The 19366-nt window shown below is 29.5% G+C and overlaps 2 protein-coding genes and 1 pseudogene across 3 annotated transcripts; 2 read left to right on the plus strand and 1 right to left on the minus strand.

Moving 5' to 3' along the window:
* Positions 1-2278: 2278 nt before the first annotated feature.
* LOC118046296 (loganic acid O-methyltransferase-like) lies at positions 2279-4977 on the plus strand (annotated as a pseudogene).
* Positions 4978-8150: 3173 nt separating this feature from the next.
* On the plus strand, positions 8151-10543 carry LOC118046297 (uncharacterized). 2 transcript variants are annotated; one of them, XM_035055134.2, is made up of 4 exons: positions 8151-8566; positions 8789-8971; positions 9048-9104; positions 10017-10543. In XM_035055134.2, the coding sequence occupies exons 1-4, from the start codon at positions 8276-8278 to the stop codon at positions 10302-10304; spliced, it is 819 nt and encodes a 272-aa protein (XP_034911025.1). In that variant the 5' UTR covers positions 8151-8275; the 3' UTR covers positions 10305-10543. The 2 variants fall into 2 exon arrangements, with proteins under 2 accessions (XP_034911025.1, XP_034911024.1); XM_035055133.2 differs by having other exon boundaries at positions 8159-8566; positions 9045-9104.
* Positions 10544-12691: 2148 nt separating this feature from the next.
* LOC118046298 (probable glutathione S-transferase) lies at positions 12692-14241 on the minus strand. Its single transcript, XM_035055135.2, has 2 exons — positions 13680-14241; positions 12692-13455 (listed from the first exon to the last, which is right to left on the minus strand). Exons 1-2 carry the CDS (start codon positions 13998-14000, stop codon positions 13087-13089), a joined length of 690 nt encoding a protein of 229 aa, XP_034911026.1. The 5' UTR covers positions 14001-14241; the 3' UTR covers positions 12692-13086.
* Between the last annotated feature and the right edge of the window lie 5125 nt (positions 14242-19366).

The raw sequence follows: 19366 nt of genomic DNA on the forward strand, positions 1-19366 counted from the left end.
TTCTCCTGTGTTCTTCTCCTGTGGAGAGTGAACTCTCCACTTAGGTGAAAAGTGGAGAGTTTCTCTACTGTTCACTTGAACAGTGGAGAATGAACCCGGTCCAAAGCTATAAAAATATATTGAACCAGGTATGACCCAAAAAAAAATATTTTTTTATTTTTAATTGTGTTTTATTTGGAAAATTAGTGTTTCACATTATTCAATAACACTATATAAATTAGAAGGAGATCGCTTGATAACGTAACATTTGTAGAATTTGGTCGCAATCCTAATTTTATTTCTGATGATATTTTACCTAATGTTGTTGCATGATTACAAAACCAATGAAACTGTAGTCTTTTTAGATGTATTTCATACGTGATGAAATTGTAGATAGTTTAATGAAACAATAAAAAAATATTTTATATTAAGTATTATTCATTTCATGATGTAATAGCAGTAGTTAAATCTATAATATTTAAATTAAAAACTATTAATACATATACATACATATATATATATATATATAATAAATTATTTTATAACCTCAATTTGAAAAGCATTCTTAACAAAAACACATTAAACTATTTTTTGTTCGATTTCAATTTCAACGTACTACAATTTTAACCAAACATATATTTTTCCAAACCAACCTAAACTAAAAGTATTTTTTATAAAAACAACTTTTTTAAAATTACAACCATAATAGTTATCACAATACCAAACACACTTAGCTAGTGTCCTTTTATCATTTTTTAAAATTTGAAATAGTTTTTTTTTTAATTCCTTTTTAATTCTCAAAAATAAAATAACAATTTTTTTTTTAAATAAGACACGGATTCCAATTTTGATTGTATATCCAGGAAACTCTGACCAATAATGTCTCTCAAAAGTATCTCAAATGAAAAATAATAATTAAAAAAAAAACATTTGACAAAACTGTCGGCAAAAACCAGCTCAATTAATATTGTTTGCCCAAAAGAACTGCAAGATCTACCACATCAAAGGCTTGTTACTACCTTGCACAGTGCCTGGGAGCTCGCTTATTCCCCTAAGCCGACACTTCTCCTTTGTTGTCCAAACACATTAGAAAGGAAAGATCAACACTAATTAAGTCCATCTTATATAAATATCCTTTTTAAAATTTCTAGTCATTATCAATTTAACAAAATTACAAATATCTCGTGGTTCCCATCATATATATGGAAGAAAAAACTATTTTTTGGTAACGTATTTATCACAAAAACAATTAAAAAAACTTTCAAATGTAATTATTTTGGGGAACCATCACATATACGAAGAAGAAATAGTTCTTTTTTGCATTTGAGGTCTTGGCCCAGCGGTTAAAGGGATTTGTTCCCTTCCTCTGCATTATGGGTTCAAACCTCACCGTGCACGCCTGTCACCCCCGCGGTGTCTTACATGCTCACTGGGTTTGCAGGATGTTCAGTGAGCCGTGGGATTAGTCGTGGTGCGCGCAAGCTGGCCCGGACACCCACGTAAATAATAATAAAAAAAGAAATAGTTCTTTCTTGTAAGCATATATGTCAAAACAATTATAAAAAATACCAGCTGAAAATGTATTTTGAGGGGACCATCACACATGAAAAGTGATATAACTATTTTTTTTTGTGACATATATAACATCACAACAATAAAAGAAGTTTTTAAGTTTTTGGGACCATTTATAATTGCCTCCATTCACAAGCAAGGGCAAGGTTCTTATTTGTCATCGACAAAATGCCTTGGCTCAGCTGCTGGTCCATGAAACATTCAAAGGGTACAGCAGATTGGTTGAGTATTAGCTCATTTGTTTTTATAAAAAAAATGATTGGGTTGAGAATTAATGTAATTTACTCGTGTCACAACCAGGAAATGAGAAAAAAAATAAATAAATACTAATGGAGCCAATCTTACTACTCAAATTTTCTGGTCTAGGCATGAAACACAATTGTTGTTGTCATATAATTTATTTATTTTTATGAATTAAAAAGGTACGTAGCTCCTGGGTTTTTCCCATAGGAGAACTAGCCATTGTAAGACCAAGAGACATTATATGCATCTAAAGTTTCCAGAAATAAACTACAATTTTCTTCGAAAATATAATTCAGTATAGCCCCATCTGAGTCTTCGGTCTTTTATTTTCTTATTTTAAGGTGAAGCAAATTAATCTTTATTTTTGTATTTTATAATTTTGCTGATCGAGCTATGGTTACCAATGATGTATATAAAGGACCGTATTGTACACGGATGTTATAGTAAGATAAACCGTTGCGAAGAGACAGAGAGATCTTGAGAGATGGCCGGAGCTGTGCAGAGTGGTAATTTTTCCAAGGCACTTCCGATGAACGGCGGGCATGGCCTGTACAGCTATAGCAAGAACTCCACCTACCAGGTATTATAAACTCTTAATTTTGATACTTTGACATTAATCACAGTGATCAGAGCACCCTTTTCATGTTGAGAAAGAAAAGGATTAAAAAACAAATTTGATCCAGCAGGATCTTGTTTCACAATGCGTGCCTTGTTTATCAACCTTGAAATATTTACATGCTGTCCGAACATGCGAGCGATAATTGTTCGATTCACAGGCACTTTTGGCTTGAGTGTTCAAATTCTTTTGCCTCGAGCTGAGAATATTTGTGGCTAGATATTATACTTTGGTCATGATTTTGATAAGAGATATTGAGGTTTGGAAGTGTGAAGAGAGAGAGGAGGGTGAAAGAACAAGCCAAATTAAGAATATGTATACACAATCCAATTTCACCCCCCACCCCCCCAAAAAAAAAAAAAAAAATTGTAATTAATTCTAAGGTAAAAAACCTTCAAGCTCATTGGAGAAACCTTCCGTAAGTGTGAATGGAAAGTTGGGAGGATAGGGGAATGCTCAAGAATGACACAGAGGGAGTAAATTAAGAAAGTGTTTCGCACTGTATTTTAAAAATGTTTTTAAAAAAAATTAAAATTTTTTTATCTTAAATTAATATGTTTTTTATGTTTTTAAATCATTTTAATATGTTGATCTTAAAAAATAATTTTTTAAAAAATAAAAAAAAATTTATTGACATATATTTTAAGTGAAATCACTTTAAAAAATAACCATAATCACATTTACAAACACGCATTAAGGATACAAAAAAATGAGAATTTTCTCTCATTACTAAAATTTAAGACCATGATAAGATTACATATATATAAAAAAAACTTTATATGATGCGGATATGTAAAAGTAAATGTTTTTACTAGTTTTATATATGTGTTGTGGTGGGTGTGTTGGCGGGGGTGGGTTAAAAAAATAAATATGTTTCTTAAGAATTTTGAAGTAAGTTTTTTATGTTTTAAAAACTTGTTAATTTGTTAAAGAGATAGACACAAAATAAATCTATTTTCAGATAATTTTGTTAATATAGTAATTTTAAATTGAATTTCTATACTTACACAATAAATCTATTTCTAGATAATTTTGGAGTAAATTTTTAAAATATAAAATATAAAAAGGCTTGTACTATTTATCTTTACCATCCTCATTTTTTATCTCAAAATAATAATAAAATATTATATTTGCATGCATATCATGAAATTTGATGTGAAATATTCACATCGTTTTTTTTTAAGGTAATAAAAATATATTGTCATTCCTATAAAGGATTCTACTAAATGGTAGTTTTGTATGTGATTCTATTCTTTAATTTTCTTAGCACTAGCGCGTGCATTTCACCTTTCTATTCACAAACATTACCAAATATACATGCAACTTTCATTGAAGACGAGTAATTAAAATTTTGATTTACAGAAACAGGTTATAGTTGCAGTCAAGGATCTTATCACTGAGGCAATTGCTGAGAAGCTCGACATCTGTGTCCTATCTTCATAGAACACCATTTGTGTCTCAGACATGGGATGTTCTGTTGGACCTAACACCTTTGTTGCAGTTCAAAACATAGTTGAAGCGGTGCTGAACAAGTATCAAAGCCAAGAACATGATCATTCTAGCCTGCCGGAGCTCCAAGTTTTCCTCAACGATCACGCTTTGAATGATTTTAACACGCTCTTCAAGTCCCTTCCTCCCAACAGGAACTACTACGTCGCCGGCATGCCGGGTTCCTTCCACGGTCGTTTATTCCCGACTGACTCTCTTCACATTGTACACACCTCCTATGCTCTCCAATGGCTTTCTCAGGTGCCAAAGGAGGTCGAGGACGTAAGCTCTCCTGCTTGGAACAAGGGAAGGATACATTATTCCAGTTCTGCAGATCAAACTGTCAAGGCTTACGCTGACCAATTCGCCGGGGACTTGGATTGCTTCTTGCATGCCAGGGCACAAGAGGTTGTCCGCGGAGGGTTGATCATACTCATGGTCCCAGGCCGCACGGATTCAAGCCCTCATACTCGAGTTTTTTTCCAACATTTCATATGACATCTTGGGATCTTGCCTTGTGGACTTGGCTAAGTTGGTATGGATTCTCAAACCACCATGAAAAAACATTATTAAACTTTGGAATTGCTTAACTTTCTTCTTCATTGTGTATATATATGTATATATATATAACTGATGAATTTTCCGGGGCAGGGAATCATAAGTGAAGAGAAAGTGGACTCCTTCAACATACCTATATATTTCTCCTCCCCGCAAGAAGTAGAGGCGACTGTAGAACGAAATGGTTATTTTAACCTAGAAAGAATAGAGTGCCTCCCCCTGGAAAAGAGTCAAGACACTATTCCACAGAAATCAAGAGCAGTATCATATCACATCAGAGCTGGTTTGGAGTACCTTTTGAAGGAGCACTTTGGACATGAGATCCTGGATGAGCTTTTCGACTCGTTCAATAAAAAGCTCGAAAAATCTCAAGTCTTTCAGCTGGGGCTAACATATAGTTTGCTTGCAGTACTTAAACGCAAGGAAACATGATTGGCGTTGGAAGATAAACTTGTATTTTAATAATGGTTAATGAAAACTTTTAATTGAGTTCATGCATTAGCCGCCTCATCATTTTATATTTGGTTCAGTGTTTGTATTATAAGTTATCATTGTAAGGGTTGTGCTTGTATCAAGATTTCTATGAATATTTATATAATTAATGTTTGTTCTTGTAGGTTTTTTTTTTTTTTTTTTTTTAATCATAGAATATGCCAATTTTCGAAAACTTATTGGCTATGAAAACTAGAATTCAACAAATAAGAATAGATTAAACAAAAAATATAATCTTCTAGAATCTTTTGGTTGATGTCAAATAGAAACCTCTAATCTTTCCCGGGCTTTTAATTACTCTCTTACTTCTTGTTGTAGGGGTTTGATAAGCTTTGAGGTTGGCTTCTATCTACTAAGAGGATTATCTTTCTCTTAATACAGATATTAGCTATCAACTTTCGTTGAAAAACTAATTTATGACTTTCAAAACAATTGAAACTAGCTTATGAATTCATATAAAAAAAATAGATGGACTAACTTGTAATTCACTCTCTATAAACTTCAAAGCTCGTGATAATATTTTTTTTTTTAAAAAAAAACCCTCATAGCTTGTTATTTTTGCACGGCCTGTCAATGGCTGATCTCCAAAAATAATAATTGAATTAACTCTTAATATGGATAGGAATAAAATGAAATAATATATATGGCTTGTTTGTTTTTGGGTTTCAAAATTGTTTTTGAAAAATTTGAAAATTTTATTTTTTTCTTTACTTCAAATTAATATTTTTTTTAATTTTTTAAAATTATTTTGATATACTGATATCAAAAATAATTTTTTAAAAATAAAAAAAATATTATTTTGATATATTTATAAATAAAAAATATTTTAAAAACAATCACAATTATATTTCTACTCGCATGATACACCAAATCATTTTTTTTTTGATAGTACAGTTGTTCCTTATAAACAATAAAATCATTGCTGATATTTTCTAAGTCAAACAAAAACCAAATCTATACGAATCGCTATAATATATAATATAGACATAAAAAAGATAAACATTAGATAGCCACAAAAGCATACAATTGAAAATTGTGAGGTTAGCAAATATATCCGAATCATGAGATCATTTGGACATTGCCATTTTGCTCTTTTTAATTTAATCAATTCTTGATCACCTAATGTGTCTTTCTGCTTATTGAATTATTCCAGATTTCGGATTATGTATAAAATTAAGTATACAATTCTTTATTTTATTGATTTATTTTTGACAGAATCCACTTTAGCCTTTTTCAACAGCATCCCGTGAGTTTGTCCATGACTACCTAGATTTATCTGTATTTTGTTTTTCTTAATTTATATTGTTTTTTCTGCAATAATTTTTACTATAATTAATTTTTAGTACATTCCTTATTAAAAAAATAATTCTTTAGTTTCAAATTTAGGATTTTTATCCAACAATCATGTTGTTATGTAACATAATAAAGAATTTTAGCCTGCAAATTTTGATATTAAATTTTTTGGATTTTTTTTTTACTCCCGAAAGAATTTATATTTGAAACACAAAATTATCATACCATTGGAATACGTATAACCAAAATTGTTCATTTGGTTGCTAATATTCCATTATTATTTTTCACTCTTATAATAAATCTATAATTAACATGATTGGTTGGTCTTTATAAAAAAACCAAAAGAGAAATGAAAAACTTAATAATCTCTTAACATCACACATATCAGCTCAGTCTATTAAAGGAGATAATGAATCTTTTTTATTTTTAACAAATTAACTCAGTTGATTTTTTTAAATAGATAATAAAGGAAATATAAGTATTTTTTTAATATTTAATATACAAAATTTATATATTCAATTACTCAAAATTCAGTTATAATAAAAACCATTACTCTAATTCTCACAAATAATATACAATCTCGCAATGATATATATAAAAACTTAAAGTTATGCTAAAATCTCCCTACGGCTTTCTTGGTTTTCTAGATTTTGGTGTTGTTTTCAAGGTTTTCTAGGTTTTGGTGTTTTTTCATAGATGCTAGGTGCTAGGAGGTGTTATTGCTCGCTAATCCGGAATTTTGTTTTGTTGCCTTGTCTCCTGCAACTTCTTGGTTGTTCAGGAGTTTCTTAAAAACCTTTTCGATTTATCAAAACTTAAATTAAATAAAAAATATAAAAATATAAAATTCTTACGATTCCTGGATTTCTATCTAGATAGTCTATTTTTACCAGGAGGTTGATTTAGTCTCTAATACGTTACCTTGTTTCTAATTGTGTCCATCATTTCTTTATATAATATCAAATTCTTCAACATATTTCTCCCTCAGATTTTGCAATCTAAGTTGACATAATTATATATTTTATATCGAGAACGCCCTTGCAGTTTTCAATTATAAAACAATAAAAAAATTTAAATTAATCAGAATTTAAATTTTTTAATTTTTCAAAATTTTAATGGTTGAGTAATTTTTTAAAGTTTTTATTTTTTAAAAAAATTTAAAGCAATTTTATAAATATTCTCTACACTTCAGTTTTCAAGACCGATTATTTCAATAACTTGTAGGTAAATAGTTTTAGTTTGATTTTATTTTTATAAAAAAAAATAATTAAATTGTTTTTTTTTTAAATTAGAACCGATTCAAATCGACTGGTTTTGGTTCGATTTAGTTATAACAAAAACCAGTTCAAACTGATTGGTTCTAATTTAACTCGGTTATTTTTATTTGACTCAACTTTTTTTTGATTTGGCTTGTTTTATTTTTTTATTTGGCATTAAAAAATTTAAAAAGAATATTTCTCTAAATTGACATTAAAAAATTATGTTGTAATTAAAAGTTAAAGTTGAAAAAAATCGTAATTTTTACAAGAGAATTTAGAGGTAGAAGTAGAACACTTTTCCAATGTCAATAAGCAAATTGCGGACGGGCAACGAAGGACACATGGGCCTTGGAAGAAGATAATTGTCATTGTGAAGAGGATTTATATTATGAGAGCGGAGCTATGCAAACTTCCAGAGATTTTTGCCATATGCCTTAGGCAAATCACGGTTAGTGATAAGCTGTGGCCAATGAAACAGTTTGGTTTTGCCGGTGTCTTGACAAAATAAGCTGAGTCGAACTGAAAATAATCGGTTTGAATGAATTTCTAGTTTGCTTCGGTTCGATTCTAATTCTAGAAAAAGTAATTTAGTTATTTTTTTAAATGAAAATCAAACTGAAAACGCTCACCCTGCTTCCTAGATCCCATTTTATGTGGATACAATTCGTTCTTGAATATAGAGGATTTTTCTTAATCTACAGTATCTTTCAAGAGAGGGAGAAAATCAGAAAATGGGCATCTTCAAGATGAAAACTCATCAAAAGAAGCATAAGCAATGGGCTCACAAGTAGCAGCAGCTTCCTATTTATCTTGCATAAACCGGGTGGCTCTGAATTCGTCTCAGATATCATCCTTGAACCCTTCGTTTCTCCCTCTCAAAACCGAAACCTGTCACTTTCCTCTTCATTCTGATATAAAGCAGGACGCCTCTTCTCTCAGATACCCAAACCTTCATCTCCTTAAACTCCGAAATGTAAGAACTAGAGCTACCCTTGATGAGAGCGCTCCTGCCCCGCTTCGTGCCCAGGAAGATGAAGATGAAGGACGGCAGCCTCAACCCAGCGAAGTATGTCTTTTGGTTCTGTGAAAACTTTTATTCGGTTCATTTTTGTAGATGCTCATGAATCTTTTAGTTTTGTCTCTGAGTTTGGTCAATGCCCTGCTTGGTTTCCGATGAAATGAGAAAATAAAGAACACGAAAGTGCTATTCATTTATGGGTAACAGTAATTCAGTGTGCTTATTTAACGCAACTGCTTAGCTTATAATCTTGTTTTCTTTGTGATTTAGGAAGTTGAGGAGAGTGTGAAAGTGCTCAAGAATGCTGCAAAGACAAGAAAGGTTGCAGCAGAGGTGGTTTTGTCAGCTCTAACAGTGATTGAGAAGGCCAAACTTGACCCCTCAGGGTTTCTTAAGACACTTGGTGGGTCGGACTCCCCTGGCAGAACTTGGATGCTTATTTTCACGGCTGAGGTTAGTTTACTTGTACCTCTTGTTTTGGGCGGGCTTCTTCTTTTATGGTTAACAACTGCTTCCTTTTGTGCAGAAGAAATTGGATCGTGGACGGTACTTCCCCCTTACTGCTATTCAGAGGTTCGATGCTGCTGTAAGCTCCATTCTGCCCCTCATTGTTCTTTTTATTCATATCTTTGTGATTATAATTGTGGTGCAAATGGGGGAGAAGAGAGTTTTTTGTGCATGTAGGATGCTTATGCTTAGCTTTTAAGTACTTGATTGTAATGACCACTCAAAATGATGTCCTCATTTTGGATGTTCTTCTGTTGAAGGAAACAAAAATGGTTCTTTTTTCAACTTCCTGATAACCAGAGTAATTTTCCACCAAAGCATGAAATGCTTGCAACTTTAGAAACAAGATAGTGAAGATGCCAGAAGCAATTTTGTCATAGTTTGAGTGACAGGATGGATTGGAATCCTTTGGATGAAGCGTCTGCTGCTTTTAGAAACATGACACTGTTAAGTTTCTTTCAGAGATAGAATGGTCATTTTAGTTTTAAAGTGTGATGAAACTTCGCCTATTATGTTACTTGGACACAAATCCTTAATTCCAGGACTTGTTTCCCGGGTTTCTCTTTGTTTGTAACGTAAAAGCTACTGCAACATTTGTGGACTGCATATTCTTAATTTTATGATGTGAATTAGATTTCACAGATTTTATTGATTAGATCCTACAATGATTTGCAAGTTCTTAAAACTGAAATAAATGAAAGGTTGCAATATGTGAAGAGGCTCTTGACACATTTTTGTTAAGTAGATGACTGGTTATCATCTTCTCTGAATTCCCCCTTATTTCCCTCTTTCTTAGTCCCTATGACAAGTTCAATCACATATATAATATTGTTTTTGTGTATTGTCTTCTATGCTAAAATTGGAGGAAGAATTTGATTAGGTTCTTCTTGTTATGAAAATTATTGGATTGCTTTTACCATCCAATTGATGACAAGACAAATTCTTTACTCTGTCACTTTGGGATACTAAATAATCTTCTTTGGATTGTCAGGGCAAGAGGATTGAAAATGGAGTATATCTTGGACCAATTGGATTCTTGACGTTTGAAGGCAGATTATCATGGAAGAACAGAATACTGGCCTTCATCTTTGAGCGCATGCGCATAAAAATTGGACCTTTGAACCCTTTTGAGATCAGTCTTGGCCAAAAGGAAGACAGAGAACCAAGCACGAAGGACCCTTTCTTCATCTGGTTTTATATCGATGAGGAGCTAGCAGTTGCTCGAGGCAGAAGTGGGGGGACTGCATTTTGGTGCCGTTGTCGCCGTGTTGCCACTTGATTCGTTCTCAACTTTTGTGGCTTATCGAGGCATTGTGCTCCTTCTGAAGATGGTAATATTCACTAATGAATGCAAGTGTTCTCTTATGCTTGTAAAAAGTAGACTGATGACTTGCAAGTGCATCGTATCTCACACATTTCTGTTTCACCAGAGTTGATGTTATGAAACATTCCATGGGTTCTTGAATGGCCTATGTTCATATTATTGAAGCAATATGATAAAACATAATTTTAGACCTAGTTATTTGTTGTATTAATATATATGTGTGTGTGTGTAACAAACATTTATATAATGAATGATGAGAAAAATACATCAAAGGATATCTGAATTTCTTTGTAGCTCCAAGAATCTTTTTTCTCTTCTTCTTTTCGTTGGTTTTCTCTCCTATTTTATTATATAGATCATAGTTGAGAAATAGCTAGACCATGGTTTTTAAAAAACATGTTCGACCCTGGAAAATGCACAGCAAAATGCTGGACAACCCAGCTATTAGTTAAAAAAAAACTGTAGAATTATGACGCAGTTGGCATAAGTTTTTTTCCCATGCAAATTATGTTATCATAAGGTGTTATATTATATTAGACTATTGAGGTATCAATAATTAAAGCATACAAAACATAAAATATTATTGAGGTGAGCTTATAGTGCATACAATTTAAAATCTATAAACATACAAATAAAAATTAAAGACAAACATGCTTTCAACATAAATATATAACAAAATATTAACAAGTATGCTAAACATATATTCAAATTTACAATATATATAAAGATCAAAATCCTAGCATGTATACTAGTAATAAAAATAAAAATGTTTAAATTAAAATAAAAAAAATACTTGTTGAATTACTTTAAAAAAATGAAATTTATGTTGTTGTCAATGATGAATTATTTTTCTTTAAGGTTTTATTTCTCCTTACTTGTTGAATCACTTTAAATTAATGAAACTATGATATTTATAATATGTCTCTCGAAGATTCTTATAACATCATTTTAGTTAAATGCACTGTTAAATAAGGTCTTTGAATCAAAATAGAAGAACTCAAATATCTCTAAAAAAAAATATGAACCTAACTCTAGATTTGGAAGAAAAAAAATCAAAGCATAAAAGAGAATGAATATTTTAAAAATGAGTTAAGAAAGAGTGAAAAATATAAAAAATTCAAGTTAGAAATTCTTCCTTCACCAGTCCCTCTCTTTTATAGTGAATTTTAGAAGTTAAAAAGTTAAATAATTAATAAGAGTTAATTGTCACTATTATCATTATTTGATTAGCCACTATAAATTAAGAATTAAATATAAAAAAAAATCAAGGGTTCTTCAAAATTAATTACTGATTAACCTATAATTTTTTTTAAATCATATTAATTAAATGAATTTTCAATAAATTCAGTTATCATGCCTTCGATTAGTTTTAGTATAAGACTTTCTCTAAATCAAGATGCAAACATTTTATTCAAAGATTTGATAGCTAAACGACAAATAAATATTATACAACCAAATGAAAGAGAAAGTAAATGGAAACCATAACTCAATATATAAAGCTTTAGGGCTATATGGTTATCCAGAAAATTGGATTCAAGATCAACTAATGATTTCTACATTGGTTATCCAGAAAAACCTAATGGGTATTGATTTTATTAACCTGATCATAGTACAAGAATTATTAAAACTAAAAATGCTAAGTTTAATGAGAATGATGAAGTTAGTAGGAGTGAAATATCATGCAATGTAGAAGTTAGGGTACAAGTATTCTAAAGTTGTTGTTCCTAGAATTGTTGAATAGTTTAGCAACTATAATGAATGATTATATACCCCATGATAAAGATATTATTAATGAATCTACTATAATGAATAGATTAACCATAAGAGATAGTATTAAAAAGGTCTCAAAGGCAAAGAAAGTCTACTATTTTGAATGATAATATGGTATATTTATAAGAGTTGGAATTTGACTTTGGAATTGATGATGATCCAATTTCATTTTCACATATCATTGATAGTGGTAATTCTAATAAATGGATAGATATCATAAAAAATGAGCTAAAATTAATGGGAAAAATAAAGTTTGAAAACTTTTTGAAATATATAAAGGTTCCAAAAGAATCGGATGTGGATAGGTTTTGAAAACTAAATGAGACTTGAGTTGCAATATTAAACGATACAAGACCAGATTTGTTGTCAATGATTTTACTTAGAAAGATGGCACTAATTAAAAAGAGATCTTTTTAACTAATCTCTAGCAAAGATTTATATAAAATTATCATGGTTCTGATTACTCATTATGATTTTGAATTACATCAAATGAACATGAAAACTGCCTTTCTTTCTAAATATGGATTTAGCTATGAAATCTCTGTACATAGTTCATAGTCGTGATGTAGCTAGACCAAGGTTTTAAAACACCATGTTATATCCTGGAAAATGCACTGTAAAATGCTGGACAACCCATATATATGTCAAATAACTGCAGAATTGTGACCCAATGTGCACAAGTTTTTTCCACTGCAAATTCAGCTATCATGGCTTCGATTAGCTTTAGTAGAAGACTTTCTCTAAATCAAGATGTAAACATTTTATTCAAAGATTTGACAGCTGAACGGAAAACACATATTATACAACCAAATGAAAGAGATAAAATGGAAACAACTCAATATATAAAGCTGCTATGGTAATGGAAAACAAAGCTTGTTTTCGAGGAAAATTCTCCATGAAGGCTGGAAAATATGATTTCAATTTCAAATAAATAAAGCTCTAACTGGTAACTAGAAAATGCATAGTTTTACTGCTTGGCTGCTGCCATGGAACGAATATAGCTCAAACTGAAGTTGAAGTAGTTGACGAGCGCATCTCTAGGTGGAAGGCATTCTTTGATGAGAGGGATTTCAATGAAGTTTTGAGTCCATTCATGAAGAAATGGGAACTTTTGAGCATCCATCAGTTTCATCCCTCCAGCTTCTTCCATAACATTCAGCCAGAGAGGAATCCAACCCATTACTAGATCCAAATAGCCTATCTTATCGTCCCCACTGAAAAATTTCTTCCCTTGAATCTGCTTCTCAAGAAATGTAAATGATTCTAGGGCAGACTCTATGGCCTTCTCCTTTTCTTCCCCCTCTTTCCAGAAAGCCGCAAATGCACCCATCACACACTGTCCCATGACACAGAAAAGGAGGAGATCAAACCATAAGAATAAAAATATAAAGTCATGATTTACAATTACATGTTATGTCCAATTGATCCTGAAAACATTTTCACAAAGGGGAAGAAAATATAGGAACTACAAGAATAAAAATATAAATTCATGCCAGATGCAATCAATATAGGAAACAAAATACTAGAGAATAAAAGATTTAAGTTCGTGACACTATGTACCTTCTCATCAGCAAATTTAGCCCAGAAACGAGCCATGGCTCTGTCATATGGATCTTCAGGAAGCAAAGGATGATCTTTCCATGTCTCATCTATGTATTCAAGGATGACAAGTGACTCAGCAATTGGTTTGTCACCATGGACAAGCGCAGGGACCTTCTTGTGAACAGGGTTGTGCTTAAGAAGAAGGGGACTCTTGTTCAATAAATCTTCTTCTAAGTACTCGTATTCCACTCCTTTAAGCTTCAAACCCCATTCAACCCTTGCGCAGAATAGGCTCTTAGAAGATCCAATCACTTTCACTTCTCCCATGGTGTTTTGCATAGCTTGAACTCAACTCAATATCTGAAGGATAGTTGTTGCAGCAGAAGCAGCTAGTGTACAAGGATAGGTTTTCTCTCTTCTTTTATACAGAAAATGGAAGGATCCCATCTTCGTTTGAAGAATATAATAATAATAATAATTGCAGCAGCAGCAGCAGCCGCCGGGGATAAGCTCGTCTCAGAGAAGCTACGTGTTTTTGACTTGTAAAAGCTTTGGTTGAAATAAAGACGGCAAATGCAGACTGGAGGAACACTTGTTTCCAATCAATGTTGATATATATAATTTATATTTTTCAGAGCAATATAACATCTGGTTTGAATATTCTTCTTGTCATTCATATTTCACCTACTGTCAAACACATGGTGTTTCCTAGACTTTTCTCAGGTATTGCTGATTTGAGGAAGAAATTGTCACGACATTAGTGTTTTACTGTGTTAACTTTTAGATCAGTCACTAAACTAATCCTTGATTAGGTCATTTGGACGTTTCATATTTGAAGGCAGATATTTTACTTGATTAACCTTCTTGTTCATCCAAATGTAAAGATATTAATGCGAAAAACAAAAAATTCATATTTGAAGGCAGATATTTTACTTGATTAACCTTCTTGTTCATCCAAATGTAAAGATATTAATGGGAAAAAAAACAAGATGCAGTCAAAAGACATAGAAGCTTTACTTCTTCTCGTTCCTCCAAATAGTTGCAGCTTACTTCTAGTTGGAACGCCGGTAGATCACAAATTATATTGAAGTAATCGGCTAGCGCATCTCTTGGTAGAAGACATTCTTTGATGATGAGTAGGATTTCATTAAATTTCTGAGCCCATTCAAGAAGAGAAGGAAACTTCTCAGCTTCAACCAGTATTTTCATTTTCTTTCTATTATAATGTTTTCTTCTTATTACTAGAGTTGTGTGGTCAGCAGCTAAGTTGACTTGAATTTTATTTTTTTTTACATGTTTTTTAAATTGAATATTTTTTCTAGTTTTCTCCTGCATTCTTTTATTGATTGGTAATGTATTTTATATCCTTATATAAATTAAAAATGTATTTTAAATCTTATTTTATTAAATTTCATTAATTTTTAAAATTATTAAAATCTTTTCAGATTATCAACAAGTATATTTTTTGTGCAGGTCATTATAATCAATTTTTTTTTAATTTAGTTGATTTATGGTGGTTTTATTTTTTTGTTATTATATGATTTAATAAAATGAGATTATTAAATTCAATCAAATTTATAACTCAAATTATAAATTTTATTACTTATAAAAAAATTATAAAAATATTAGTAGTGTCTAATTATATTTTTATGTTAAAAGATATTTTAATCTAGCTATATGCCACTAATCTAGTTATAACTAAAATTAAAGGAAACATGTATGACAACATCTATGATAGGACTAAGGTTGTGTTTGTGTTTTACCTGTTTTTGTGTTTATGGTGAAACAAACACAACATGGTGTTTGGTAATAAACTAAACTATGTTTTGTAATGTGGGATTCACTAAAAAAATAAGTCTGAAATGCGATTTTTATGAAGTAGTTTTTACATATTTTTTTAAACTGAGTTTTATAAAACTTTGTTTGTTTTTACGTTTTAAAAGTATTTTTTGAAAAAATTTAAAAATTTTATATTTTTTTTTCTTTGCTTCAAATTAATATATTTTTTGTATTTTCAAATTATTTTAATGGGTTGATATCAAAAAATAATTTTTTTAAAATAAAAAAAATATTATTTTAATGTATTTATAAGTAAAAAATATTTTGAAAACGCAACTGTAACCACAACTATACTTCCACTAAAGATTTTATATATATATATATATTATATATATACTCCAACAATAATTTTTACCAAACATGTAATTAAATTTAGCTAATTACAACTAATTATATTTTTTAAAAGTTCTATTTTTCTAAAACACGATTACAAAAATTATCTAAAAAAACAAACTCTTATAGTAAAAGATCTACGGGTTTAGCTTAAACTTCAAATTACAATGATGACATGGTTGGACAGGGCATTCATCTAATGAGTTAATTAATTTCAAGATATTAGTTGACTGCGACAAATTAATGTTATGCAAATAGTGTATTTCATATGAATCGTTTCTTGAAAGTCAAATAAAAAAAAATAGCTATTTTTGGAGAATTTATACTTTTGGTGCAAGCAGATTATTTGAAGAATATATAAATTTAAAAAAAATAAAAAAGCTATAGAGATGTTTTTACTAACAGCATCAATAATAATAATAATATCGCTAACATGTAGAGTGGTAGCAATGATGGAAGAAAAAAGTGGAAATGGTTGAAGAGTAAAATAATAATAATAATAATAATAATTTGTTTTTTAAAATATTATTGCCACCATCAATTATAATGGCGATCATAGTGGTTAAGATGGTTACGGTGAAAAAAATACTTAATATATAAATAAATAAAAATAATAGATTGTTCTTTTTTTTTTATTCTTGTATTCTCATAAAATTCTTTTGAGGAACTCTATGGAACTGTTTCTATAATTGTTGAGGAAAAAAAATTTGTTTAATTTTATTTTTTAATTGTCAGTTTTCATTTTCCTTTTCATTTCATTTAATTTCTTTTAATCAAACACCTCTAAAATCCTAATAAAATTTCATGGGGCATTAGACTCTAAAGTAATATTTAGTTACTGTCCATTATAAAAGAGATGAAAAAATTGAAAATAAAAATGTGTTTGATTGAAGAGATAAAGATATAATATAAAAAATAGTTTTTTTTATTAGCATAAATTTAGGGAGAATTTTTATACTTTTTAAACAAGAGGTACAAACGGGATATATTTTTTAAATTCAATATATTCTATTTTTTATCTCTAAAATATTTATATAAAAAACTCTTAATTCAAAACTTATTTAACTAAGACATATAAGGATATGACTTATTCATGATGTCGTGAAACATCTTGAAATTATATTAAAGGTGAATACTATAAAATAAAATTTTAGTTTATAACTTCAAAAAAAATCAAAACAACAAGGATGAAAGTTAACACTACAGAAATAAACCCCTTTTTTAGGAGTGAAAAAGCTTCAATTTAGTCCCTAAATTTTTTATTTTTTAAAAAAACCTGATCCATATTATTTTAGTTTTATTTGTTTTAGATCTAAACTTTATTTTTATAATGTTTCAATTCCTGAGTTTTAAGAGAAAAATAGAAACATCACTGAAAAGAAGAAGAAAAGAGAAAATGGTTTGATTAATCACATTACAATAATAAAAAGTCAATTTTAAAACTAGAGGATGTTTTAAGGTTGGAAATGAATTTATTAAGATTTCTTGAAAGTTTTAGAAGTTGTTTTTATACAAAAATAAGTTCAAAGTTAGGTTTTTAGAGTTTTAAAACTAAAATCTGAATCTGAACTAGAAGGTGACGCTTCTTTATACTCAAACAAGTGATGCTTGTCTAATCCATGTCATTATCTCATTGGACAAAGAAAAAAAAAAAAAAAAAAAACTAGGCGTGATGTCTCACCCTTCCAAGCCCATATGCTAATGGTTTTTTTTAAAAAGGGAAAACTTAGTCACAATTAATTTTTTTTTTAAATATCCACTAACAATTTTTCCCTTTCAACCTTTTTAATAAAATTATTTGATGAAATACATGGAATAATTATAGATGAAAATTTTATTATTTTGGGTTACAATGACTTTTTAGTATTTAAAATGAATATAATAATAAATTTATAAGTAATTAGATATTTTTTGTTGATTTAATTTTTTAGAGGATGTTAGTTATTAGTGAGTGCACGGAGTTCATAATATAAAGTGAAATTTCTCAAGTTACGAGAAAGTAAAAACCCAAGCAAATCTTAAGATTTGTTTTTAATAGTTATCCCTTTTTACTATTTATATAATTAAATAAAAAATATATATTAACTACTTTCAGCATTACAACTCCTCACCAATATGTATGAACAAGACTTGAGCCCATGCTAAGTTGTTGGTCCATATTATGTTGTCAATTTGTATTTTGTTTTTGTTAAAAAATATGTTTAAAGTGATGCAAGCATGTTTTTAAAAAATAAGTAAAATCAATTAATCAAGTTATAGCCTTGGTTGAGTTTAATAAATTAATTTTATTTTAACCATACACTAAAAAAATAGGTGACAATAATAAATCGATAAAAAAACAAATCATAATAACTTGGAAAAAAAATATGAAAGTATGAAATTAGATTAAAAAAAAAAAATTGGCTCAATTCAACATGAAATAACATGATAGATATGTAATCTAAGTAATAAGAGGCAAGTCGATCCAGATTAATTTGCATAACTCATGGTCCATGCCATGACATTGAAATAATCTGATAGAAAAGAAATTGAAGAAAATCACAGAGATACTTTCTTAAAAAAAATAATGTCAAATAATGAAATTAGAAAAAAAAAACAAGTAAAAAAAAGATGTCGACCTGCGTTAACTTTTTAAACTCGTGACTCAAGTAATTAGACTGAAAGCACCATATATAAAAAACCGCAAAACACAATCCTCAATAAATCGAACATTGAATGATGAAATTGATAAAAAAAAAAAATCAATTATATAAAAGGATAAAAAAAAACAGCATTCAGAGGAAAACAAGCTTTAACAAAAGAACAAAAAGAAAACCAAAAAAATGAGGATGATATTGAAAAAAAATAATATATCATAAAATTAAATTGAGGGATGAAATTGAAACTAATAAAAATTACATAAAAGGATGAAGAAAAAAAAAGAGAAATTAAAAGCATAAGGATGAATGTGGAAAAAATAACATATACTAAATTGAAATTAAATGATGAAATTGAAAAAAAATCAAAACTTTTCTAAAAAAAATCAAAATCAAATCCTAAAATTAAAAAAATTGAGGGGAAGCTTTGAAAAGACAGGTGAGAAAAAAATAAAAGGCTTCCAACACTAAACTAGAGGTACATTTAGGACATGCATCATCTAGACATAAAGGGATCGACTAGATGTTGTCTTGGAAGTTGCTATTTGACCATCGAGCAATGCTGCATGTGCTCTTTAAGGACTATAATAATCTTTAACATGCTAATACATGCAACACATCTATTTACCTATTTATTTTAATATTTATTAAATACTAAAATATAATTATGCCCCTGCTTGTAACTAATAATAACAAAAAAACCAAGGTTAAAAAGACAAAAAAATATCATTGACCAAAGCTATTTTTTTTCTAAGAGAATTTAAATAATTTAATTATATCTTAAAGTTGAAAAGGAAAAAATACCTCTTTAAAGAAAATAAAAAACCAACTATCATTTGGGCCAAATTTTTATTTTAAAGTATTTTTTTTTTTTGGAACATATTAAAATATATTTTT

Source organism: Populus alba, chromosome 12 (assembly GCF_005239225.2).
Source record: "Populus alba chromosome 12, ASM523922v2, whole genome shotgun sequence".
Taxonomy (NCBI): Eukaryota; Viridiplantae; Streptophyta; class Magnoliopsida; order Malpighiales; family Salicaceae; genus Populus; species Populus alba.

What these genes read in the sequence shown, in the direction of transcription:
- LOC118046298 (XM_035055135.2), bottom strand. Translation starts at nt 14,000, where the DNA reads ATGCAAAACACCATGGGAGAAGTGAAAGTGATTGGATCTTCTAAGAGC. An exon ending in CTAAATTTGCTGATGAGAAG is followed by an intron (nt 13,456 to 13,679) that starts GTACATAGTGTC and finishes GTCATGGGACAG; the next exon opens with TGTGTGATGGGTGCATTTGC.
- LOC118046297 (XM_035055133.2), top strand. Translation starts at nt 8,276, where the DNA reads ATGGGCTCACAAGTAGCAGCAGCTTCCTATTTATCTTGCATAAACCGG. An exon ending in TGCTTATTTTCACGGCTGAG is followed by an intron (nt 8,972 to 9,044) that starts GTTAGTTTACTT and finishes CCTTTTGTGCAG; the next exon opens with AAGAAATTGGATCGTGGACG. An exon ending in TTCAGAGGTTCGATGCTGCT is followed by an intron (nt 9,105 to 10,016) that starts GTAAGCTCCATT and finishes TTGGATTGTCAG; the next exon opens with GGCAAGAGGATTGAAAATGG.